General features: G+C 48.1%; 2 protein-coding genes and 1 pseudogene across 2 annotated transcripts; all 3 read left to right on the forward strand.

Moving 5' to 3' along the window:
- Positions 1 to 1,104: 1,104 nt before the first annotated feature.
- On the forward strand, positions 1,105 to 4,067 carry LOC102705148 (annotated as a pseudogene).
- A 4,912-nt stretch (positions 4,068 to 8,979) lies between these two features.
- LOC102705421 lies at positions 8,980 to 12,747 on the forward strand. Its single transcript, XM_040521607.1, has 3 exons — positions 8,980 to 9,913; positions 11,357 to 11,941; positions 12,045 to 12,747. The coding sequence occupies exons 1-3, from the start codon at positions 9,011 to 9,013 to the stop codon at positions 12,144 to 12,146; spliced, it is 1,590 nt and encodes a 529-aa protein (XP_040377541.1). The 5' UTR covers positions 8,980 to 9,010; the 3' UTR covers positions 12,147 to 12,747.
- A 4,637-nt stretch (positions 12,748 to 17,384) lies between these two features.
- LOC102708317 (AT-hook motif nuclear-localized protein 22) lies at positions 17,385 to 18,593 on the forward strand. The gene has a single exon (XM_006649766.3). It carries the CDS (start codon positions 17,595 to 17,597, stop codon positions 18,375 to 18,377), a length of 783 nt encoding a protein of 260 aa, XP_006649829.1. The 5' UTR covers positions 17,385 to 17,594; the 3' UTR covers positions 18,378 to 18,593.
- The last annotated feature ends 6,664 nt before the right edge of the window (positions 18,594 to 25,257 follow it).

The raw sequence follows: 25,257 nt of genomic DNA on the forward strand, positions 1-25,257 counted from the left end.
ATATTTAATGCTCCATTTAGGTGTTTAAAAATTCGATAAAATTTTTTAGGAACTAAACATGGCCTTAACGTAGGAGTTCCTTGGAGCAACAAATTGTTTTCACTAAAGATGGTATTTATTTTAAAGAAAAATTAAAAATACAATCATGGAGATGCGCATGTTAGAAAATACCGTAATACGTGATAATAAGATGTGGGCCTTAGCATACATGTCAATGATACGTATGATGGTATTTTTCAACTTCGTTATTTTTTTTCTGAGATGGTACCGATCAACCTATTTACATGGGTTGCCTATATATTGGCATTTTACCCAACAAGTACAATGTTTTATGAGAATGAGATCAGACCATACCATCGCATAGACGGGTAATGAACAGTACCCACAGCAATATCCCGCTGCTGTGCATAGGGCGTGCTACGGTCGGGTCAATGACTTCTCAATGTTAGCATTGCCACATTAAGGGAGGCAATTAATTAATAAAAAGTATAAGAAGTATGTTCTCGGTTGCAGTTAAATATTGTATTTAATATTTTTGTTTCTTTTATTTGTAGATCATAATACCACCTTATATATTTTTTGAGTGTGAGATGATACAATAGTCTATATATGTTACTAAATTAATTCAAAAATTTTGATAATGATTTGGGTTGTAGGTGCCGAACGAAAAGCTTACGCCCTCAAAGGCTTAGTTTTTACTATCCATTCAATAATTTCTATTCAGATTTCATGAAACAGTATACTGATCCCTATATTCTTATGAAGAGCGGAGTTCTTCTCTTTATACGACTAACTAGTTTTAATATATTGGTACGTTAATTGTCAAATAGTGGCCAAATATACTTCAACTGATTGACTAATAATCTACTAACCAAAACTCAAGTTTACTTAGAACATACTCCAGTATTACTATGAGTTTCCTTAAAGATGTCTCTGGGGTTAGAGGGCACGTTTTATTGCGAATTGTATGCGGCAGTACATAAATCAGGTGGGCAATAGACATATCAATCTGGTCTCTGGACAGCGTGTTTGCGTGGAGTACGTCCCTGTCCTACAGTCAGCGAGACGAGAAAGGCCACAAGAAAATTTTCATCGTCATCGGAGATGCCCCATGGCGTCAGCCGCAACGTCCCTGCCATGGCGAATGTCTTCTCTGACGCCGATGGCAAGAACGAGCGGTGCTGCTGGCTCAGGCGCTCGCTGTTCGCGCTTGTGCTCTTCTCCGCCTCCTACTTCGCCTACTTCTCGTTCTTCTCCGGGGACGATGCCGTCCGGCATTGTCCATTCTGCGAGCCTCCTTCTGCTTCCGTCGTCGCTGTTGCTGCCGCCGCCCGCTCGCCGACCACCCTTGCGCACATCGTCTTCGTCATCGGCGCGTCCAACGCCACCTGGGTCAAGCGCCGGGTGTACACGAGCCTATGGTGGCGTCTGGGAGCAATGCGGGGCCACGTCTGGCTCGACGACGAGCCCTCCGGCCAGTGGCAGCCGTCCTGGCCACCGTACCGCGTTCTGAAGCCGGACGAGCCGCGGTTCGGTAAGGAACACGCGGCCGCGGCGCGGATGGCGCGGGCGGTGGCGGAAGCATTCGAGGCGGCCGAGGCGGGGCGGGAGGGCGACGGCGAGGTGCGGTGGCTGGTGATGGGCGACGACGACACGGTCTTCTTCCCGGAGAACCTGGTGGCCGTGCTGGACAAGTACGACCACCGGGAGATGTACTACGTCGGGTCGACCTCCGAGAGCGTGGGCCAGAACGTGGTGCACTCGTACAGTATGGCGTTCGGCGGCGGCGGCTACGCCATAAGCTACCCGGCCGCGGCGGCGCTCGCCCGGATCATGGACGGGTGCCTCGACCGCTACAACGAGTTCTACGGCAGCGACCACCGCGTGCAGGCCTGCCTCGCCGAGCTCGGCGTGCCGCTCACCACGGAGCCCGGCTTCCACCAGGTAACAGCAGATCCATTCAGCCATCTCCCTAGATCTGAGCCGTCAATCAAATTCTTTTAAATGAAGCTGGGCCGTCCGTCAATTCAATCGCATTAACCCGGCAATTAAATCAGTGGGTTCACCACGCCGTGGGCCTTTCCCGGCTCCGCGTCTCATCCGCCTTGTCATTTGTTGAGACTTGAGAGAGAAATTTGTCGCGGCCGAAAAAATCTCGAGAGGAAAGAAAATGAAACGTAAGCTGCTGGTTTCCCAAATCCAAGCGGTTGCTATGTTCATGTCAGTTTTGCTGGCAAAGCGAACGTATCAGGACGGTCTTTGCTTCTTTCTACCTGAGCCACCCAGCTCATGAGATGCCCATATCATGTGGATGAGTGGAATAATGCACGAGAGTAATTAACCGAGAAAAAACGACGCCGGTAGATGTGAGGACACTGTGCACTACACACTGCTGTATGACGTGCACAAGGAGGAACTGGACCACAAAGAAAATGTGCAAGTGCTTAGGAACAAACGCGATTCACTGATTATCTCCTTCACATCTGTGTGTTGTTACGTGCACCGCGGCAGCTGGACCTGAAGGGCCACGTGTACGGGCTGCTCGCGGCGCACCCGGTCGCGCCGCTGGTGTCGCTGCACCACCTCGACCGGCTCAACCCCATCTCCCCCAACTAGCTCAAGCGGCTGCACGCCGTCCGGTCCCTCGTCGGCGCGTCCCGCCATGACCCGTCGCGCACGCTGCAGCAGGCCATCTGCTACCACCACTCCCGCGGCGGAGGCCGCCGCCGGCGCCGGCCGCGGTTCACGCTGTCCGTGTCCGTCTCCTGGGGATACATGGTGCACCTCTACCCGGCCGCCGTCCCGCCGCACGAGCTGCAGACGCCGCTGCGCACCTTCCGCGCGTGGTCGGGCTCGCCGGCCGGGCCGTTCATGGTGAACACGCGCCCGGAGGCCACGCCGAACGCGACGGCGGCGCTGCCATGCCACCGGAAGCCCGTAATGTTCTACCTGGACCGCGTCACGGAGATGTCGACGTCGACCCCGGCGCCGGCCGGCGGGAACTGGACCTTGACGGAGTACGTGCCGGAGGCGTTGACTGGCGAGCACTGCAACGCCACCGGCTTCGACGCGGCCACCAAGGTGCAGACGATCCAGGTGATTGCGCTTAAGATGGACCCTGCTATTTGGAAACGGGTACGTATACACGCACCCAGTCATATTCGCAATCTACCGCCTTCATATTTAATAAATATATTTATAGAGCACGTTGTTGACTTTTTATCATACATGGGATCAATTTATCTTATATAGATATTTTGTGCAAATAATAGAAAATATAAGTTATACTTAAAATATATTCAGTGATAAATTCTAATTAAAAATAAATGATATATATTTCCTCTGTCGAAAAGAAGTGACCATTTTGATAAAAAAAATGTTCCCCAAAAACATTTGGAACTTAGAAGGAAAGAATCCATAGTACATAGGAGCTTGGATAATTATATATCTGTTGGAGAATAATGTTAGCATGCCTTTTCATTGCTCCAAAATAAGTAAATAGGGGCATAGAAACCATTTTACTTTAGTACTAATTTAACTAAAATTAATTAAAGCAGTCACTTATTTACGACAGAGTGAATATTTACTTAAGTCATTTTAATATTACGAATGGTTTGACATTCCATTATTTTTCATCAACATATTTCTCTCCTATATATTTTTAATGAATATATCTTTAAAACATATCTAGAGATAACTCTAGCATGAAATAAGACTCAACGTTACTTATTTATTTATTTTATTTTCTTCACACATACTCTGTTTAGTTTATAGCCTAAATTTGCTCCGGTGCTAACTTTCTTTAGTTGTTCACGTTTCGGCGGTGATTACTTGATTGGGATTGGACAAGGCTCCACGGAGACAATGCTGCAAGGTTCAGAACGCAAATGAAGAGGACAAGTTGATCGTCAAGATACACGAGTGTAAGCCTGACGAGGCGGGAACTTGGGTATAGTTAAATGAGAGAGGTCGTGTATGTGTATGTCTTTGTTTAGTGCTTAGCGATTGTTGAAGAAGAAAAAACAAATCTAAAAAAAACAGATGAAGAACTATTTTGGGTGACCGTGCCAAACGGTATATTTACAAATGAAAAATAATTTATAAATAAAATTGTATATACATATTCAGAGCGATCTAAAAGCTAAGGGTAGAAAACAAACTTCGTTAGAAAAACATCAATATCAACTCTAAATTTAAAGTTAAAAATTTAAATTTTAGCTATAAGTATAAGCGAAAAGATGGAGGTGTTTTTTTGGTTTCATTTATAGGCATAGCTTCATGGAGGTCTCGATCCGGATTTCAGGATGTCTGTTTGGTGGAATTTCAGCTCTTATATTTATTTTTTAAGCTATAGTCTAATAAACGGTTTGGCTAAAGTATTTGCCACCCTCCCAAAGCGTTGGTTCCAAAAAGACTGGTCGGTATGTTTCTCACTTGTAAATTTAACTCTGTGAGCGAAATATACAGTGTAGTTGTAAGAGCTGCTTGAATCCAACTCCCCTTCTCTAGTTTATTTTTTTTAGATCAGTCCACTTTGGTGCACTCTCACTTTATGTGCAGCTAAAACCATTTGATTGGGCTCTAAATCAAAGAGAGATGAAGTTGAAGCCGAAACCATGCCCCCTCCTAAGTGTTACTCTTCTGAATTTTCGTTCCCACCCAATCCCCACTATATCTCTCTCGCGCATAGTAAAAAAGACCAAACCAACGGTTGAACTAGAAAAAACCTGAACCAGTGATCTTGGCGGCTTGGTTTTACTCAAAAACCATCTCCGCAATCGAACCTGTAAACGGTGAACCGATTGGTTTTTGGTGAACCGTCGGGTTTTTAAATTTGCCCTATTTTATTTACTATATCGTCGGGTGCTACTTTTGCCTTCTTTTTTTCCACATACCATTTATTTTCGAAAATTGGTCCTTTTAATATGGAAGCAATTGTGAAAAGACTAATACCCATTGGGGCAATTTAGGGACGGATGCATGATTTGGATGCAGCGGGGGGCTCATCGTCTTCTCCTTCCTCCAGCCTATCTCTTTTTCTTCATCTTCCTCCCCCTCTTCTCCCAACTTCTTTTTTCTTTGTCTCCATAGATATCCAGTGTGTAGAGAGGGTTGGAGCCCCCACATTGGAATAGCCCCTAGGGTAGCTATCAGTGCATTCTTTCATATCCAACTTGAGCAAAGAGAGGAGAGAAAGCGGTAATTGGGGGGAAGGGCACCACCAACGACCACCATCAACCACACCGCTATCGTGAGGACCAACCTATCAGTGAGCCAAAATATTGATGTGGGACTGAGGATGACGGCGGTCGTCGTCGTTATGCGGTGTGTTAGGGGTGACAATGGTGGTTGTCTTGAGAAGGCAGGTTGAGGAAGACGACGGTGGCTAAGGACGATAGTGTATGCCTCACCAGTGATGAAGACGACTCTCATATCTCCTCTCTTCTTGGTAGTGATGAAAAGGGGCATCGGTAGCCCAAATCTGAGGGTGGCGGCGGTGGACAGGGGTGCTAATGGATATGCATGTCCAAGGTGGGGGCATCACTGCTCCTCATCACACCAACCTTGGGCTTCACTACTGCCAATGAGGTAGGGAAGGGATGGTTGCAGCAGGTTACACTATTCAACATCGCTACCTCAATCTCCCTTGGACGCATTCCACAATCCCCTTTTCTTTTTTCTTACTGGGCGATAGTGGCAACGTTGCTAGGGGAGGAGACTAACGATGGTATTGCTCGGCATGAGCTTGATGACAGTGGTAGATTAGAGTAGTTGCGTCATTCTCATAAGGAAAGAGAGAAGATTGGGGAGAGATGTGGAAGATAATGAAAGGGACACTAATAGGTGGGTCCAAAGGTCACAAGGGTGTGGCGTGTCGTTGTCGTCGCAATCATAGTCATCAAGCATAGCATGGTTGCATCACGCCCGACCATCCACACCTCAAGGTCATCCTAGCCGAGGATGGTGTCAGATGTGGAGGGCATCGCCTTCCTCGCCAAGGTGGCCTTGACCTAAAGTTGCTCCATGCAGCGATGCACCTCGGTAGTGTAGGTGACGACATCGCATAGCATGGATGCATCACGCCCGACCATCCTCACCTCAAGGTCATACCGGCCAAGGACGACGTCCGCCCTGAAGGGCATCGCCTTCCTCGTCGAGGTGGCCTCAGCCTCAAGCTGCTCCATGCGGCGGTGCAACTTGGCAGTGTAGGTGGCAACATCGACCAGGAGGGACTCGACGGATCTGGCCACAATGAAGCAGACCCATGAAGTAGAAGAAGGGTAGCAAACAACATGAAGGAGAGACAAGCTTATCCATGGCTAGCTACTATTAATGGATATAAGCATAAGGAGGTGCTTTATGGAGGTGATTATGGATATTAAAAACCAGTGGTTTGGACTCGTATATAGGGGTGGACAGAAAGCTCGTAGCTCGTTAGCTCGCTCGACTCGTGACAAACTCAGCTCGGCTCGTTTCATTTTTCTAACGAGCCGAGCTAGCATTTTAGCTCGTTAGAGATAACGAGCCAGCCGAGCTAGCTCGTGAGCTACTCGCGAGCCTAACGGGCTAGATCAAAGACACACGATTAGCCGGCGTTCATAGATTTCACCCTAGAATACATGTGTTCAGTACTTCATAGGTTCATCATGTGATATGTTGGTTCAAACTTTAATATTTAGATATAATTTCATATGATTTTTATGTTTGAACTAAAAATTTACTTGTATAATCTATTGAAAAATTGTTTAAATTCACTTTCAATGCATGGCTCACGAGCCTAACGAGCCAGCTCGAGCTTTGTAACGAGCCGAGCCGAGCCAGGTTTTTAGCTCGTTACGATAACGAGCCGAGCCGAGCCGAGCTGGCTCGTTATCCAGCCCTACTCGTGTAGTTGCCTCTACATCATTTCGCTTGGTTTGGGGTCATTAACTGTATCAGATTGGACTAAGAACTGACACGAATAATAGTTCTCTTGGGTTGTTTGAGACGCGAGACATACCCCGCATAGATGGTGGTCATTTGTGTCGGGTCGGGGTCAGGTATAGATAAATATAGATAGGTAGGCTATCTATTTGTGTCGGGTTTTCTTTACAACACGCACAAATAGGGTTCATCTACATCTACACTAGTATCTTTGTTCTAAATTATGAGCATTTTTAAGTTGTTTAGCGGGTATTAATGTTAAAAAGAAAAGAATGACATGTCATTTAATAACAATGAATAGAAAGGGCTAGGCGGGGTAAAATGGGAGAGTATTGAACATTAAGTGATCGATGAAATGAGTAATAATGTGAATAGTGCTACAATTATTTACTTTTTTTATAAAACTTAAATATTAAAAATGTTTATATTTTTGGATGAATGGAGTTTTTTTACACACAGGTGTCCACACAGAATATAATCAGCGCTGGATTTCGGCGAACAACGCCGATGTCCCCTCCGGTGGATTTTAAGTGTTTTTCTAGAAAAAAAGGGCTCGGAGACATATGCTTAATCTCTGTTCCACTCTTTTCGTCCGACCAAAAACCTTCCTCTTCAGTCTTTCACCACATATTTTTTATTCTGCTTGCGTATAAACCAAAATTTGAATTCTCAACCTTAAATTTAAAGTTGATTTTGGGGGTTTACTACAGTTTATTTTTCAGCATTATTTTTACGTCGCTAAAAATATGCATATAAAGTTATATTCAAAAATTATTTTTTTATTTATAAATATATCATTTGATTTTTTTTCATGGAAAATCCAAACACTCACCCATTTACAGACAATTGTGTCCGTTCATGTCCGGCATAGCCGCGTGATCCGAAGCACAAGATGCCGGGTGGTGCTTCGGCTAGCGAGTATTGACCCGGAATGAACGCTGGCCCATGAAATGAAACCGTGCTCGTGATATTAATGTCGTGTGCCTTGTGTTAATTATATACTCCCAATTAACTGCCAATGGAGTCCAATGCCATGCGAGCCTGAATGTCAATGGGATCTAGCAACACGCTGGTGAACTCGTATAATTCTCCCGCTACAGTTGGTCATGTGTAGCACAACCGTATGCCATTGCTCTTGTCCGTGTACACGTGAATACGTGATTCAGTTGCAGGCTGCCAGATGAACTACGCCACAGTTTTTCAACCGAAGCGGCACAATTCACAAAGTTGAACGCCGCCTCGTCGGCATGCAGATGTCATGCCACTGCTAATATGAAGAAGATTCAAACCGGTAGTATACGGCGGAGACGAAAGCACAAAGCCACGTAGAAGGTTTAGCCGGCCAGAAAAACCTCCGGTGGCTCCACGTATGTGGTTTGGGCATCGCCTCGCACCGAAGCAAGCCGCGCCCGGCACACCACCCCACACGCACACGTAGCTCCATCCCCTCGTCACGAGGCATACGTACCTAGCACGGTACGCGCTGGGTCCGACGGTCCGTTGAGATTTAACCGGGGTATTCACGACTAGTTGGAGCAGTAACGAGTCAACATGCAGAGATCACATGCACGATGCCGCTACATATCCACCGAGAGAAAAGGTAAAAGCCATCCGCTTATTGCGTCGATCGTGAATATGTATGTATTGGTGCATGTGCCATGGCCTACTACTGCACTCGTAGAGAGGAAAGTTCAGAAGTTGACATACATATTCGATCGAAGAGCAGATTGGTGAGCCATTAAAGGAGGAAGCCTCGCCGCACGGTTGTCGCCGTCGATCTGATTCGGTGAATTCCGTCCAATTCGCCTCCGCGAGGAGTAGTATAATAGATCGCGCCCGACACAACGCACCCACGCGTGCTCCAGATTTCCCTCTCCCACCGTTTCTCAGAGAAGTGGCCCAAAAGAGGCATCGCTCTCGTCCCCCTCCCGGTCCCGAACACCATCTCGCATCAGTTGTTTTTTCCCTGGAAGGAGCGGCCATCTCGCTCTCCCCGCGAGATCCCCGTGAAACAGTCGCGGGCGGGAGGGTGGGGGTGGGGGTGGGGGTGGGGGAAAAGTGGTGGTGGTGATCGTGGCAAGGACGGATGCAGCCCAAATGGAAGGTGGCGGAGGGTGGCGGCGGTGGCGGAGGAGGAGGAGGATGCGGTGGCGGGGGAGATCAGCGGCGGCGGTGCGTGACGGCGTCGTTGTCCATGCTGATCGCGGGGACCCTGGCGTTTCTTGCCTACGTCGCCTTCTTCCCGTATGACGGTTCCGGCGGGTTGTACCGGTGGTGGAGATGCGAGGGCTGCGGCGACGCGGCGGGCGGGCTCGCTTTCGACGACGAGGCTACGGCAGAAGGCCCTACGCCTGGTGGCGCAGGAGGCCGCTCGCCGACGACGCTGTCGCACATCGTGTTCGGCATCGGCGCCTCGGCGCGGACGTGGGACAAGCGGCGCGGGTACGCGGAGCTGTGGTGGCGCCCCGGGGAGATGCGCGGTCACGTCTGGCTCGATGAGCAGCCGGTGCGGATTTGGCCTGCGGCGACGTGCCCCCCGTACCGCGTCTCGGCGGACGCGTCCCGGTTCGGGGACCGGGCGTCGGCGTCGCGGATGGCCAGGATCGTTGCGGACTCGTTCTTGGCCGTCATGGCGGAGATGGCGAACGGCACCACCGATTCCCCCGAGGCGCGATGGTTCGTGATGGGCGACGACGACACGGTGTTCTTCCCTGACAACCTGGTGGCCGTGCTGAACAAGTACAACCATGAGGAGATGTACTACGTCGGGGCGCCGTCGGAGAGCGTGGAGCAGGACGTGATGCATTCCTATGGAATGGCGTTCGGCGGCGGTGGGTTCGCGGTCAGCTACCCGGCCGCCGCCGGGCTCGCCAAGGCCATCGACGGCTGCCTGGAACGGTACTCGCTGTTCTACGGCAGCGATCAGCGCGTGCAAGCCTGCCTCAGCGAGCTCGGCGTCCCTCTCACCCGCGAGCTCGGATTCCACCAGGTGAATATCCATCCGCACCTCCAATTATTTCTCCATTTTACCGAACACAACTCTAACAAGCCACAAAAAATGTTTGCTTTAATCGTCCAGCCTCCCAGGAATCTGGGAAAAGGCAATTCTCAGCGACCTCTCAATTCCATGCAAAAATTAGTTTAGCTTAATCGAGCACGGTACGGTGCAATTGCCAATTACTCCTCCCGAACCGGTGTCTCTGCGATAACAGCCAAAATCAAAACTTTTTGACCAACTTTTCACCGTTTCTCCGTGCAAAGGCCGGAGAAAAGCATGAGAATCTTTGGTTCCTGCCCTTTCTAGAACTTGCTACTACTCCCACCTGATTACCTGAACGCCCCTGTGGCTGTAGGCAATGCCGGCTCCGGTAGAGTCCGGTTAAAGTTGCCGGACAGCGTGGAGGCACACGGAACAAAAAAGCCTAGCTCATCCTTGGGGCGACACCGCCTCTGCCCCCATGTGGCGCGGGTATCTAGCAGGACAAGCGTCTACATGCCACAGGGGGACTGACCCTAGCTACCAACCGTGGTGCCTGCACGTCGCTTTTCCTTTCGCCGGGCACCACCTCCCCCATCGGCACGCCCACTCATTTCCCTTTCATCCGCTCCGCGATACACGGCGGCGTGAGAAAGAAGTGAGACCATGTGGTGTTACCCCTGGGGCGTCGATGGTCCCGTGTCTTAGTTAAGTTAGTTTGGATTGCAGCGCCAAGAAAATCCTCGATGCTGGAGAGCTGATCTTTCATTTGGGCCGTAGGCATCGCCGGTTTTCTCGCCGCCTGGTGATTTAGTTGGCCGTATGCTGAAGTGGTGCTACGGCTGCACGATTAGTGGCTCGGTCGTTGATAGTTGTGTAATTTTACGGAGTGGAAAGGCGCGGCCGGTGGACCAGAGGTATATCTTTTTCCGGTGGCGCGACGTCGTGGACCCGGCAGTGCCAGGTGCCTCGCTGTCCTGTAGTTTAGGAGTAGCAGCAGCGCCATGCGGAAAGGACCTCAAGTTTTTGGTGGTGGTTCGGTGGTTCCTGACTTCCTGCTCGCCGCTGCCTATCTTGAGATAGTACTCCGTCTGATATGGAAATTGGACTTGATTTTCTAGGACTAGTGCAAGCCTGCGAGGGTTCAAACTAACCCACGGTTTTTCCTTGGTGGTTCTACCGTGCTTGACATGCCGTGCGGTCAGCGACGAGGAGAGACCTTTTTCTTCACGTCGAACGCCCGGCCGCTTTTCTTTTCACCTTTTTGAAGCGGTGCCTCTTGGGGACACATGTCCACCCCCAGATCTGAGAATTCTTGCTTTTGTGGCGTGTCACAACAAGGTCGCCATTTGTCACTTTCTGCACTCTGTCTCTTGTCGTCCTCGCCATCAGCTTACCACCTGGCATCGAGAATCTTCTTTAACAACTGTCGCCGCAACAATGACCGACTAACAGGTAGACATCCGCGGCGACGCGTACGGGATGCTGGCCGCCCACCCTCTGGCGCCGCTGGTGTCGCTCCACCACCTCGACCACATCGAGCCCATCAGCCCCCGCGGCCGCGGCCCGCTGGACGCCGTGCGGCAGCTGGTGGGCGCGTCACGGCTCGACCCGGCGCGGTCGCTGCAGCAGGCGTTCTGCTACCAGCGCGGGCCGCGATACATCTGGTCCGTGTCGGTGGCCTGGGGTTACACGGTGCAGCTGTACCCGTGGGCCGTGGCGCCGCACGAGCTGGAGGTGCCACTCCGGACGTTCAAGACGTGGCGGTCGTGGGCCGACGGGCCGTTCGTCTTCAACACGCGGCCGCTCCGCCGCGACGACGCGTGCGCCCAGCCGGCCGCCTTCTTCCTCACCGGCTCCCGGAACGAGACCTCCGGCGGCGGCGGTGCCCGCCGCCGGGCCACCACTGTGACGGAGTATGCCAGGCGCGCCGCGAAGCCGGGGGCCAAGGAGTGCGACCGGCCCAGCTTCCTCGCGGCGTCCACGGTCAGCACGGTCAGGGTCTTCGCCCCCAAGATGAGCCCAAACGTGTGGGCACGGGTAAGAACAACTACTACTACTAGCTAGCTGCTTTCCTAAATGCTGACGCCTTCTGGCTCTCCCCCATGGGCCATGGCCGTGCTTAATTTGTGGGTTGTTTCAGGCGCCACGGCGGCATTGCTGCAGCACGAAGAGGACGAGGTTTGGCACGGAGCTGGAGGTGCGAATACGGTACTGCGGCCGAGGAGAGCTCACCACGCCGTAGCTCTGCCAATGATGGCGCCGCGGTTTTGCCACAGCACGGAGGGCTAGATGCCAAGATACGGTAGCGGCTTGTGCCTCACGACACCCAACTGACTGCTGAAGAGGACGGTAGGGTGAACAAAGGCTTTTGTCCCTAGGCAGCACTGGACCGTATTTAGCTGCTGGGTTTTGGACGAATTCCGCTTGTCTTCGCCGAGCACATACAAGTGACTATACGGCTTGTCAGGCCGCAGACACATGCTTGCATACCCGGGTGCACATCCATCCGTTTGGTTCATGCACTCTTTCTGTAAAGAGAGCAAGCTGTTTTGGCTACCTGGAGATAAGATTGAGCTATCGATCTCGAGTGTAAAGAATTAGTAGGACTAGCATCCGAAAGATGGTGTTTTGGGAAATAGGGGAAAAAAAGAGAGATTTATGTGTTCGGTTAATCTATCTCCTGTGTTAGTTCAATCCTTGATGGACCAAAACTGCTTAATGAATAGAAAGAAATGTTAAAACTAATAATGGGCCATCGGCAGATAGCCCATTAACAAAGACACTACCAGAATGAATTTAAATTTAAGTGGGCCTACCAGATAAAATAAGTGCCTGGGCGGACTCACGACCTGTTTATCGCTAAATAAGAAATTAAAAAAATACATTTTTAACCTGTTTATCTCTAAACAGGAATTTCAGAAGACTTGCATTTTTAAATTTAACAGAGCACAAGAGCAATCCTTGACTCCTTGCAACAATAATCTCAACCAAAAAAATTGACAGTGAATTCAGGTCAATGGGTATTCTTTGTGCCACACGTTATGGTCGCCATTTTTAAGAAGACAAGATGGAGTGAAAAAGACCAAAGATATTCTATTAATAGAAAACTTATCAAATTAGTTAAGGAAACCAATTTAACAGATCGGTAACAGGCTCGGAGATAGGAGTGAATTTATTTTGAAAATTACAAGCTATAAAATAATAGGGCTAATTATATCCATGCCATTATAAATTTATTCATTTTGAAATATGTTATTACTATTTGAATAAGGATATCATTATAATTTTAGAACTATTCGAAATATGTTACTCTATACCCTTTCGGTGTATTTTTTAAAAAGTTGGACCATGTTGCTGCTCTGCTGTTTACTATTCTTGATATGTGCAAAGGGCAATTTGGTCAAAAATGGTATATATGAAATAATTCTAAAATTATATGGTATCCTGCAATTAGTTAAATAGTAATAAAATATTTAAAAATAACAAATTTATAATGGTATGAATATAATTAACCCTAAATAATATTATTTGGGGACGTAGAGATATTTAATGATCACAGGGGAGAGGGTAGGATATCCTCTGCCTCATCTCTGAATTTGCTAGTCTACTATTATCTGAAGAGTCAAAATACAGTTTTTTCAGAACAGCCAAAATACGGTTATACTCCACACAACTTGGCGGGGAAAGGTGACACCTCTTTGGATTTGGTCCAGACAGGATAGTGAAGATAAAACATCAGTAACACAGCTTTTGCACTGAAACTACTCCAAATTTCCTCTGGAGTCAAGTTCCATCTCTGGAGCATGCAACTTGCAAGAAATTAAGAGTTCTACTGCCCTTTTTCTTCCTCCTTTGATAGACACATTCCCAGCAAATTCTTGTTATCACAATTAATCTCGCGATAAAGGCACAAGATGGTGAACAGATAGATTATCAACAAGTATCGAAAGTACAACCCAACAGTGCCTATCAGGCTTCCAATCCCTTTCAGCCTTTCAGGGAAGCATCCAAGTGGGGAGCAGTGGAGAGAGAGGAAGGTCAAACACACCCAAAATGCCGAGCCGGGCCAGCCGGCCAGCGTGTGGCTCACATTGCTCGTGGAATATCCCACGAGTTCTTTGGTGGTACATGGGCTCGTCGCAGCCTTGCACCGATCCATTTAAAGAAAGTCAACTCCGTCTGGGGAAATCGTGGCCACATGCTCCTCTGCCCCGGCCGTCGCCAATCTATCCATTCCTCAAGGCATACGTGTAATGTTGGATCCGTACATAAAGAGTGGTCCGCTATTGCCTATGAGATATTTCCGCTAAATCGCACGCGCAATGCAAATATCAACTCGTGAAAGAATTAGCAACTGGGAGTAGTAGTATTTGTTACTACCATCTGCACACTACTGAAAATTTTCGTTCTGAGCCGGAATTTAACTGTTCTTCTTTTTGTAGATTCTATGAAATTCATTATTCATGTGAAACTCGTAGTACATTCTAGAGGCGCGGTCTTTAACTAATTTGCCCCTTCTGCAGCTCTGCTTGCTTGACCAAGTCAAAACGCGGGGAGCCCACATCTTGTCAAACTCTCTCTTCAATCAAAAGAACCGGCTCATTCATCATTCGTCCATGGAACCGGCCGGGCATCGAAAATATATGCATGTGTGCATATAGGAAGGGAATGGACTAAAGCCCGTAGGTTATTTTACGACCTTATTCAATTCTTTAAAAAAGTTTAGCTTAAAACTCTATATAACTTTATTTTTAATCTATTTTTAATTTGAATTTTAAATTTTATAAGCAAAATGTTTAGACTCATTATCACCCCTACGTGCACGTGGATTACGTATATCCGAACAGCACATGTTTGGCGCGATACGGGCAGCGCCCGGGTCGACGACGACCGGTGCGTGGCGTATGGTCGAGTTCCGTGTAGCCGATAGGTTGGAGCGCGACGCCACCGCGCGCGGCACCGCCCCGACGCATGCAAGTTGCGCGCGGTCGCATTCACGCGGCGCGGGCGTAACTGGTGTCTGGTGATACACCCCCGCGCGCGCGCGCGCGTGCGTGTAAATATATCTGCAGGCGTGGATGCGTGCGTGTTCGGCGTTGGGGCCGGGTTGGACGGCACGGCGGATTCGAGTCGTTCATACGCGCGCGCGGTCGATCGAGGAGGATAGCTAGCCTGCCGGGTCAGATTTCGTTGTGTTTCCGAAAGGTATATGACTATGTTCCAGGCAGCGTGCTGCCGACGTCGGCGGAGTGTGTTTTGTCAACACCCTCGTATGTGCTTTAGAAAGAAAAAAAAAAAGGTTTTTTTTGCTTCGATTGCAAGGGAAGAGACTAGCCATTGATTATGCTTAATGAGGAAATTGAGTGCTAGCTGGTCGGTTCTTTGTGTCGACAGAGAGACATGGGTTTAGTACAGTACTACAGAATACAGATAGAATTTGATTTGTAGCCGAGAGACCTCAATTACTAATATCTGATTATATCACAAACAATTTTCTTTTCGTCGAGGGGACATCACTTTATACTCTGGGTCAAGTGAAAGGAAAACTATGCGTTTAATATGGTCTCTCACGGGCCCACCAGGACTAGCTGGGTCGTGGGACATACAACTACATAAAGACGGGCCCGGCCTATTGCTCACAAATTAAACTATACTTGTCGAGTACTAGCTCTGCTAAAATACCTTTGGAATTATTTAGATTCGTGTTTGAAGTATGTTTAGTATTCTTTTCTGAACGACTAATTAGAGAGGAGAGTAGCAGTTCCCAACTTCCCATCCATATCGATTAGAAGATAATTAAATTGAGCTGCAAGCTTGAAGTTCAACCCTGCTACCGATCGATTTGGATCAAGAATACACTCAATATATCCAAGAAAAGCTGAGCTGTAAACCTGCAAGTCAAGGTCGAGACGTAACGTCGAGGGACGCCGATTTCAGCAGCGAGAATTGAGCATCAACTGGATGACGGGATCGGGGGAGAGGAGGATGAAGGCTGCATGCAATGCACTCAGGTCCGAGAGGGACCCATCCCGATTGCGGCCACCCGGGCGTTCCACGGCCGTTGCTTTCGCCGATCGCAACGCTCCAACTATCAAGTTTGGACATGTTGTGCGTGACACTGACACCAACACGAAAGCTATAGCATCTGCCCATTATCACACCAACCCTAGACTGTGTAGTAGCCCACAACGATGATCGATCAATCGATCGATTGGGTAGCCGCTGCTGGCTTGGCTGCTGGAAAATGACTGCACACACAGAACTCGAATTGTATGGTTCATTTTAATCGGTGCGTTTGTTTACTAATTAACAAAATTAAGCTCCAGGGTTTTATTAGAAAAAGACCAAACTTTCTCGTTCGTGGGAGTGAAATTCAGTTGAAAACGGAAGGCTGGATGGGAGGATGATAGTAGAATATATGATCGGTACGTGCTGGAGTGTCCAATCATTTATATCTTTCGTGACCGGTCTTTTTAAAAACCTGTAACGACAAGAACAGGTGGCTGGCAAAACCTAGCTATTATAGCACGGAGGCAAACATATGCATCGATCGGTATGGCAGCGGCCCTGTGCGTGTCCCCAGCATCGATCAGCAGGCAGGCAGCAGTCCCTATCTCGCTCATTATCGTTGGCCTTATCCTTCCCATCAGAAAAAAGAGCTCTCTGTTCGAACTGTTCGTGATTAAATATAGCATGGAAAAAAAGATGGCGAACGAACGCCACAGACCAGGTACAGCTACGTACAAGTATACGGTATGCACTCCAGTATTCAATTCCCACAATGGGGATATCTACTTGACTTCGGTGTCAGGACAAAGAAAAATAAAAAGAGGGGCTCGACAGATCCCTTCTCCGTGTACTTACGTGTGACTACCTCCAGCCTCCGGACGATGCATGCATTGATGCAAAGATTAGAGCAGCGGCAGCGGCCGTATCCCAGCCCTAGCCACTGTGGCCTGTGGATACACAGCGCTGACGAGAGTGAGGAGACAACGAGCAGTCCGAAGGCGCACGTGCTCCAGCTGCGCCGTGCAAACGGTGCAATGCATGCAGGTAGCCTTTACCTAGGGCGGTCTCGTGTCTCGCTGTGATCTCGATCGATCTCACTCAGGCGTACAGCTACCAGCTGCCTGCCTCGCCTGTTTGCACGACATTTTTTCAAAGCCCACCTGACCCCGATCAGAGAGGCCACGCTGCGCGCGTGCCCACCTTCCCCGCACCTTCACCTCCTCTCTCTCTCTCTCTCTCTCTCTGCGAGCACTAGTAGGCACTAGCAAGGCAGCTACACGTGGATCGCTGGGCCACTGGTCAGTGCAACGACGACGGCCTACGTGTACGCGCGCTACGAGCAACGAGCAAAGCAGTGCATGCGTAGGAGAGGGCGTTTCGGTCGCGGTCGGCAATTGGGAACAAGCCGAGCCGAGACCGGTTCGCGGCTTCGCGCGGCGAGTGGATCTGGAAGCCGAAATCTAGAGGGGAAGCTAAGCATAAATAGCCGCGAATAGCAACGCCCATAGTTCCGTTCCATACTATACCAGTAGCAGCTAGGTGGTTTGCTTGGAGCGAGACGGGAGCAACGACGCGGGCAGCGGCGATTGGCGTGGAGAAGCTAGATTATTGGTGTGACTTTCCGACCGCGAAAATAGTAGGGCTGGCAAACCGGTGGCCGGCCGGCGATCCGGCCGAGGCGATGGGGAGCATCGACGGCCACTCGCTGCAGGGGCATCAGCAGCAGCAAGGGTACTCCCACGTCGGCGCGGGAGGGAGCAACGAGGAGGAGGAGGCGTCGCCGCCGCCGGCTGGTGGCTCGGCGGCGGGGTCGGCTGGGCGCCGGCCGAGGGGGAGGCCACCTGGGTCGAAGAACAAGCCGAAGCCGCCCGTCGTGGTGACGCGGGAGAGTCCCAACGCGATGCGGTCACACGTGCTGGAGATCGCAAGCGGCGCCGACATCGTCGAGGCCATCGCTGGCTTCTCCCGCCGCAGGCAGCGCGGCGTGTCCGTGCTCAGCGGGAGCGGCGCCGTCACCAACGTCACGCTCCGGCAGCCCGCGGGGACGGGGGCCGCTGCCGTCGCGCTGCGGGGGAGGTTCGAGATACTTTCCATGTCTGGCGCCTTCCTCCCGGCTCCGGCTCCGCCGGGGGCCACTGGTCTCGCCGTGTACCTCGCCGGCGGGCAGGGGCAGGTGGTGGGAGGGAGCGTCATGGGAGAGCTGATCGCGTCCGGCCCCGTCATGGTGATCGCGGCCACGTTCGGCAACGCCACCTACGAGAGGCTGCCGCTGGACCAGGAAGGCGAGGAGGGCGCCGTGCTGTCCGGGTCGGAGGGCGCCGCCGCGCAGATGGAGCAGCAGAGCAGCGGTGGCGCCGTCGTGCCCCCGCCGATGTACGCCGCCGTCCAGCAGACGCCCCCGCACGACATGTTCGGGCAGTGGGGGCATGCAGCGGTGACTCGGCCACCGCCGACGTCCTTCTAGTACTGCACCGGTTAATCAATGTCTCTCTACCTGGCTAGTTAGACTTCCACCTCTTCCCTAGTTGTTTTAAGTAGGTTAATCATTTACCATGTTAATTAATGTGCTATGTAATGCATAAGTACTCGTGTGATCTTATCATTTCATTCTCTTCCGAGCTTGAAGAATGTACAATTACTATGCGTATCAAAATCGACAGTGGTTGCTCACTTGCTCCTTAATCATCTGCTCATGAGCCCATGCATCTTATATTCTTCTCAAGCACCAGGTCACGCTTGTGTCACTTGACTCACTTGGTCACTTTGCAAACTTTGAATTACTCGCTATAATTTTTTTGCTATAGTTGTAATCGTGCACTGCTCAATGCGGGATGATGCCTTCAGATACATTCGTTTTTCTAGAATTGTGCATAGCCATGCTTAATTGGTTGTGTTCTTTGTACATGCATGCATGTTTTTGCTTAAAATACTTTCTTAGTTTTATCTCAATTCAAATAGTCTAATAGATTTCAATGAATTCTAATGTTTTGTTCTTACAAAAATCTAGCTTGTTTTATCGGTTGGCTTGGAGCTTGGAGCATTCCCAGTAGATACTCAATCTCACCCTCCATCCTGAAAATAAAGGAAGGATGTGAGGGGAACATATTGCTCCAGCATATGCTCTATCTATCATCCATATTAGAAAGAAGAACTCTAAATATGGATGTCCGCTCCCCTCTTCATATCTCACCATCCAATCATAAAAGGAGTTAATTAGTAATAACAACATGAAAGCAGATGGTTATAAATATTAATAAAATATATATGAGTGATATAATATGAATGTTCCGTTGAAGTGATAATTATATGAATAAAGAATCTATTTTGGATTGTCATCTAAACATCAATATAAATGATAAATTTTGGATGATCGAGCGGTTGGAAATGCTCTCAGTTGATTTTGGCAAATCAATTAATTTTCTAGTTTAGTGAGAGAGAGAGATGAACACTTTATTTAGGTCTGACTTCTGAATGCCGCACTACAACGAAAACTCATACGTGCTCGTCTTGAGCGTTTGTTTAGATGGGGCTAAATTTTTTAGCCCCATGTCACGTCGGATGTTTGGACACTAATTTAAAGTATTAAACATAAACTAATAAAAAAACTAATTTTATAAATGAGTGGTAATCTGCGAGATGAATTTTTTAAGCCTAATTAATCTATAATTAGAGCATGTTTACTGTAGCATCACATAAGCTAATTATTGATTAATTAGGCTCAATAGTTTTGTCTCGTGAATTAGCCCAAGATTATGGATGAGTTTTATTAGTAGTCTACGTTTACTATTTATAATAAACATTCAGACATTTGATAGGACAAGAGACTAAAAATAAGTCTCTTGTCCCAAACACCATCAATCCGCGCAATGGCTATAGATTGCACTACGATAGAGAGCAACAACCTTTGACAGATAAGGGTAAGTGCGTTACGTTGGGCAGCTTCAATTCATGCGTCACACGCTGAAATGCAACCCAAACATGCTCCCTTACTTTTAGCATGCAAACCTTGGCATGAATTGGTGAGTGGACAAGTGCAGGACAACTCAATTTGCCATTTGTGATAGTAGTGTGTATATTTGGTACTTAGTAGTGCATGCATGTCTTAGCATGACACTATGACACTAAAAAGGGAGTGACAGAATTCCATGGTCAGCAATATTCCGGCTGCCCGGAATCAAAGTTTGCATTCCTGTCTGCCCTCCAAATTAAAACACTTTCCTGCGTAATTCCATTCTATCACGAATAACACCCACTAACCACAGCCTAATGCTCACCCATCTTTTCATTGTCTTTTTTTTCTTTTGTCCCGGCCAAATTAGCTCGGTTGGGCAGGAAAAGAAATTCTCTCCTCACATAACAGACACTGCAAAGATAGCTGTGGCTTGTCAGTGCCGATTTAAAGAAGCATGGAGCCAAAGAAGAAACGGCGACACGATGACACTGTGCCTGGGCCCTACCGGACACTGCCAGGCAGGCGAGATGAGGTGAAGATGAGATGAGGTGAGGTGAGGTAAAACGAAATGATGATGGAGGTAGTGTCTAGCTAGTGTTTGTGCGTGTATACATCCCACGAAACGAACGGGATCTTCCTCGCTAATCACCCCTCTTTTGATGCCCCGGTCCGGAGAACATTCTGCCACCTCCGTTTTCAGAATGGAAGATGTTTGGTGATTTTTTGTTACAATGTTTGACTATTCGTCTTATTTAAGAATTTAGTATAAATATAAAAAATAATAAGTCATAATTAAAATTCTTTTGATAATAAAGTGAGTCACAAGCAAAGCAAAATAAATGATATTTTCATAATTTTTTAAATAAGATGAATGATCAAATATTACAATTAGAAAAGTCAAATAATATATATATATATCCTCTCTGTCACGCCAGGACGCTGTGGAAACGAACCTTCGTGTCCAAAATCTTATTCCCTCTTGCTAATTGCCACCCTACTTTCGTCTAGCTAGGGTCGGCGCAGAGTGGGTGCGACTTGTGGTATGCGTGGATGGGGAGGATGGCGAAAACGTTGGGTTTGATTTGAAGTGCACCGTGGTGGGGGTGAGTCTCCGGGAAGGAATTGGGATGCGATACCGGCCCGGCCTGTCGTGTTGACAAGCCCCCTGGTCGTTGAGAGAGCTACTACCGGTAGAATAGCCATTTGGAGTGCAAAGCATGCATTCACATCGGACTTGACGTCGTGCCGGCCGTCCCTGGCCCCCTCCCTCCCCGCCACAGCAAAAGCCGCAGCGGTGCAGCGCGGAGCGACGTGTATCGGTTGGGTAGATGCGTCTCGGCCGCTGTTGTTTTTGCGCCCCCCCCCCCCCCCCCCCCCAACGCGTTGCGTACGATTGCGCCGCTGCGGCCGTGCAGCGGCGTGTGCAAGCCTCCCCACGCGTCGGGACGCGGGCGCGAGCAAGGCGCGGGGGGGACGGGTGGGTGGAGCGAGCGGTGGACTGGACCGCGGACGCGCGGGCCCCGGGCGAGCGATTTGCCCATTTTCCCCGCGTGCGTATGGCCGCGCACAGGCCCGACCTCCCCACGTGGAGGCAGTCGCGTCATTTAAGCCACGGACTATTTGCCGTTGCGTGCGTGCGTGCGTGTATTGTAGGGCAAATGCATGCGTTGGCCGCATTTGCCGATCGGACGGTCTGAGGCGGCCGGTGAACGATCGATCCGTGCCTTTTGAGGTGGGCCGGGGGGGGGGGGCGCTTTCGGCTGGTGACCGGTCGCACTTTGCAGGCACGGATTGGTACTAATTTCGTTGGGCTGGTTCAAGTTTCAACCACTGCAGCAACAAGTTGTGAACTTGTACCGTCTGCTGAGAAGCTTGGGACTGTAGTGGCGAGGAGGAGCGGTACAGTACATTTTGTAACATTGGTCAGCGATTTGACTTCGTCCCCAATGCCGCGAAATTTCTTAATGCACAAGTCTAACCTGCTCTCCGTCTGCCGTGCCTCATCCATAAGGCATACTAGTAGTAGCAAGGAACACAACTACACAAGCCATCACAAAGTCTAACCAACTTGCGCTGCTCAAAGGGTAGACGGCGACAACGACGCCGGTGGAGGGCAGGCACGTACTCGCCCGGAGGCCACGGCACGTGTGTCGCCGGCGCGACGCGGCCATGCAAGTTGCGCGACTTATGTGGCGCGCCACGTACAGTGCCAGTGACCGCAGTGATCGGCGGGAACAGTCGATGGCTTGAGATGCACGTACAACTCTCTCTCTCTCTCTCCGGACAACCAAATCCCAAGAGACCTTTGACGGCGACGTTGCTGCCGTCCGACGAGCCGGCCGGCGCCGGTGCCGGTGCTGTACGCGTGATGATGCCCTCGGTGACTGCATGCTTGGCCATATCTGAGTGGCGGCAATCATAACAGTTCACAACGGCAGCGCCAAAAATAGGGGGCGGGATTGCAAGGAGCGGAGCGATCACGGGACGTGTTGTACTGCTGTGCAATCATTCGGCGCTCGGCGACGCGGTCACCTGGCTGATTGCGTGTAGGATGCAATCACGAGAAACCACTAGCCGGGCGCAGGGGTGCAAATCAGTATCAGTAGACGCCTAGTAGAAGGCTAACAACTAAGAGAGCGGATTGAGTAAAGGAAGTTCGACTAATCCATTATTCCAACCTGAAAGTGTTAAGCTGATTCTTCGGGGAGAAGAAAAGCATTTTCTTAGTTTAAAATAGAAGTATTTCTATATTATTTGTTGTGGATTAGGGTTGAGAATAAAAGCTTATGGCATATTTGGTTCAAAGGAATTTTACACGAATTGAAACCTTAGGATTTTTTCAAGTAAATACCATTTATTTTAAAGAAATGGAACCTAGTCAGTTTTTTAGGATTGTGTTATGATGTGTTAATTCCAAAGGATTCTTAGTATAAGCTAGACCTCATGAAAAATTTCTTTAGATTGGAGTTGTCATGACACTCTAATTCTTTACTTTTTCTATTTCTGTAATTTTGTAATCATATAAACCGAATAAGCCCTTATATTTTAGAAACTATTATTTCTAAATAAATACAAAATTAATGGGTGCAGGAGAGTCGTTGAGGATAAAATAAGAAAATGATAATAATAGTAATAACTGAGAATAGAGTCATAAATATTTATATTATAGTGTCAGATTTAAATTTTAATTGTAATTGTATTTTGAGACTGAGAAAACAATAGGAAACTTGAAAGCGATTCAGGAAAAATCCGGGCGTATAAGACAGAAAAGAAAAGAAGATTGGGTGAATTAAGGTCTTGGATGAAGACTAGACGAGCTGTGGGTGAAGACATCAATTTAAGTGATAGACTGTAAAATCAGTAAATGACAAACCGGGACATTAAATACAGGGAGAGGATAAGGATGGACCAATGAAACAATTTTAAAGAGGGGATCACGACTTTCTGGTCATCAATATTTGGGAATGTTTTGTCCCTTCCCACAGAGTAATTGTGCGCCGTTGACTATCATTTTTCGCCGTAAAATGTTCAGGTTTTATCTTCACTGCACAAGTTTTTGTCACGTAATCACAGGGGAGTGTTTAGTTGGAGAAAAAGAAAGTTTATAGGTGTCACGTTAGATATTTGACCGGATGTCGGAAGAGTTTTCGAACACGAACGAAAAAATGAATTTCATGGCTCGTCTGGAAACTATGAGACAATCTTGAGCCTAATTAATCCATCATTAGCATATGTGGATTATTATAGCACTTATGACTAATTATAAACTAATTAGGCTCAAAATATTCGTCTCACGATTTCTCTCGTAACTATGTAATTAATTTTATGTTTCATCTATGTTTAATGTTATATTTAGATAACCAAATATTCGATGTGATGTTTTTAGGGTGGATTTTAGAAACTAAACAGGGCCCCATTTTATTTTCAGCATGGTCAAATTCCGTAAGTAGACAGGCGTTCATTGCGGTGTTTTAACTTTCATTTCGAGCACGTCGGATTTTAAAAGAACGACAGATCTTGTCGGACCTATTTACATACCAACAGTTCTTTCCCCCGTTACTTCTCCGTGGTCAATCTTAAAGAGAATTCTCGGTGGGATCCAAATGCAGAAGCTACGATGACGGCCACGGTATTAACCCAATGCGGCCGCTGGGCATTTAAGCTTTTACCACTACTTTTGGTGAACTAGATCCTCTAATAGTTAGAGCCTCCCCAACTTGTGACATATAACGATGCTGATATCAGGCCAGCATTGACCGTTCGAGTTGATGACCCGAATCCAGACCCATGCCAACTGGACACCCGCAACGTATGTCCACCCGCCCTTTCCTTTGAGAATCCTATTCCTATCAATTTAGCTGCATAGGCAATACGACGTTACTATGAATAAATGACGAGCGAACCCTCGAAAACCAAACCCAGGGATGAAACCGGCATCTCAATACGATGCAGCTCCACGCCCAGGCCGAAACCAAGGAGCACACCCCTAGGAGGACAACTCAAGCACCAAAGACAAAGGTTAACTACTAATACATTGCAATGAGATCTTATTAAAAATATTATTAACATATTATTAAAATAAAGTTAATAAAATGATTTGATATATATGTCTAAATTATTTTTTTCTTTCAAAAAGTAGAATGTAGTTGATGGTGGGGTAGGTGACAGATGCACCATCACCACTACTCCCTCTACAGTAGCAGATATAATACAATAGTGATGTTTAACAATTTGTCACTCATATATTTATTGACAAATCAAATGGAGCCATGATGACCTAGCACATGATGACCTAACAACAAATCTAAGAACGGCAAATACTAAAATGTTTGCCCGCTCAACTAGGAAGAACTCGACACCACGGTTGATAACTTGATTGATTATTCATTCTGCAAACATCTCACCAACCGGACGGCAGTACACCACGCAGATGATTGAGGGCCTGTTTAGAGGAGCTTCTAACATATGCTCCCAAAAGCTGTTTCTGCCAAAAACTATCCCAAACAGTACACGGTTTTTGAGAATCTGTAGTTACAGATTCTGGAAAATAAACTAAAAAGTCAGAAGTTGGGTTTAGGAGCTTTTCCAGATTCTCAGAAACTGGCTACAAGCAGTTGCTTCTCAGAATCTAAAGCTCCCCAAACAGGCCCTGACTTTGCTTCGACACACAAAGCAAGCTAGACCACTGTGAAGAGGACATAGGACTATTTCTGTCATTGCCGAAACTCCCGCTGTTTCGATCAGGGGACTTTTCTATAGTTCTTTATCACATCAGATGTTTAGAAGTTAATTAGGAGTATTAAATATAAACTAATAACAAAATTAATTGCATAAATAAAGGTTATTTTATTAGACAAATTTTTAAGCCTAATTAAGCTATGGTTAGCAAATA

This window comes from Oryza brachyantha, chromosome 3, assembly GCF_000231095.2.
Source record: "Oryza brachyantha chromosome 3, ObraRS2, whole genome shotgun sequence".
In the NCBI taxonomy this organism is placed as follows: domain Eukaryota; kingdom Viridiplantae; phylum Streptophyta; class Magnoliopsida; order Poales; family Poaceae; genus Oryza; species Oryza brachyantha.

Excerpts from the sequence above, each read along its gene's own strand:
- LOC102705421 (XM_040521607.1), top strand. The coding sequence starts at position 9,011 with ATGCAGCCCAAATGGAAGGTGGCGGAGGGTGGCGGCGGTGGCGGAGGA. Across the intron at positions 9,914-11,356 it reads GCGAGCTCGGATTCCACCAG|GTAGACATCCGCGGCGACGC; the intron begins GTGAATATCCAT and ends ACCGACTAACAG. Across the intron at positions 11,942-12,044 it reads GCCCAAACGTGTGGGCACGG|GCGCCACGGCGGCATTGCTG; the intron begins GTAAGAACAACT and ends GGGTTGTTTCAG.
- LOC102708317 (XM_006649766.3), top strand. The coding sequence starts at position 17,595 with ATGGGGAGCATCGACGGCCACTCGCTGCAGGGGCATCAGCAGCAGCAA.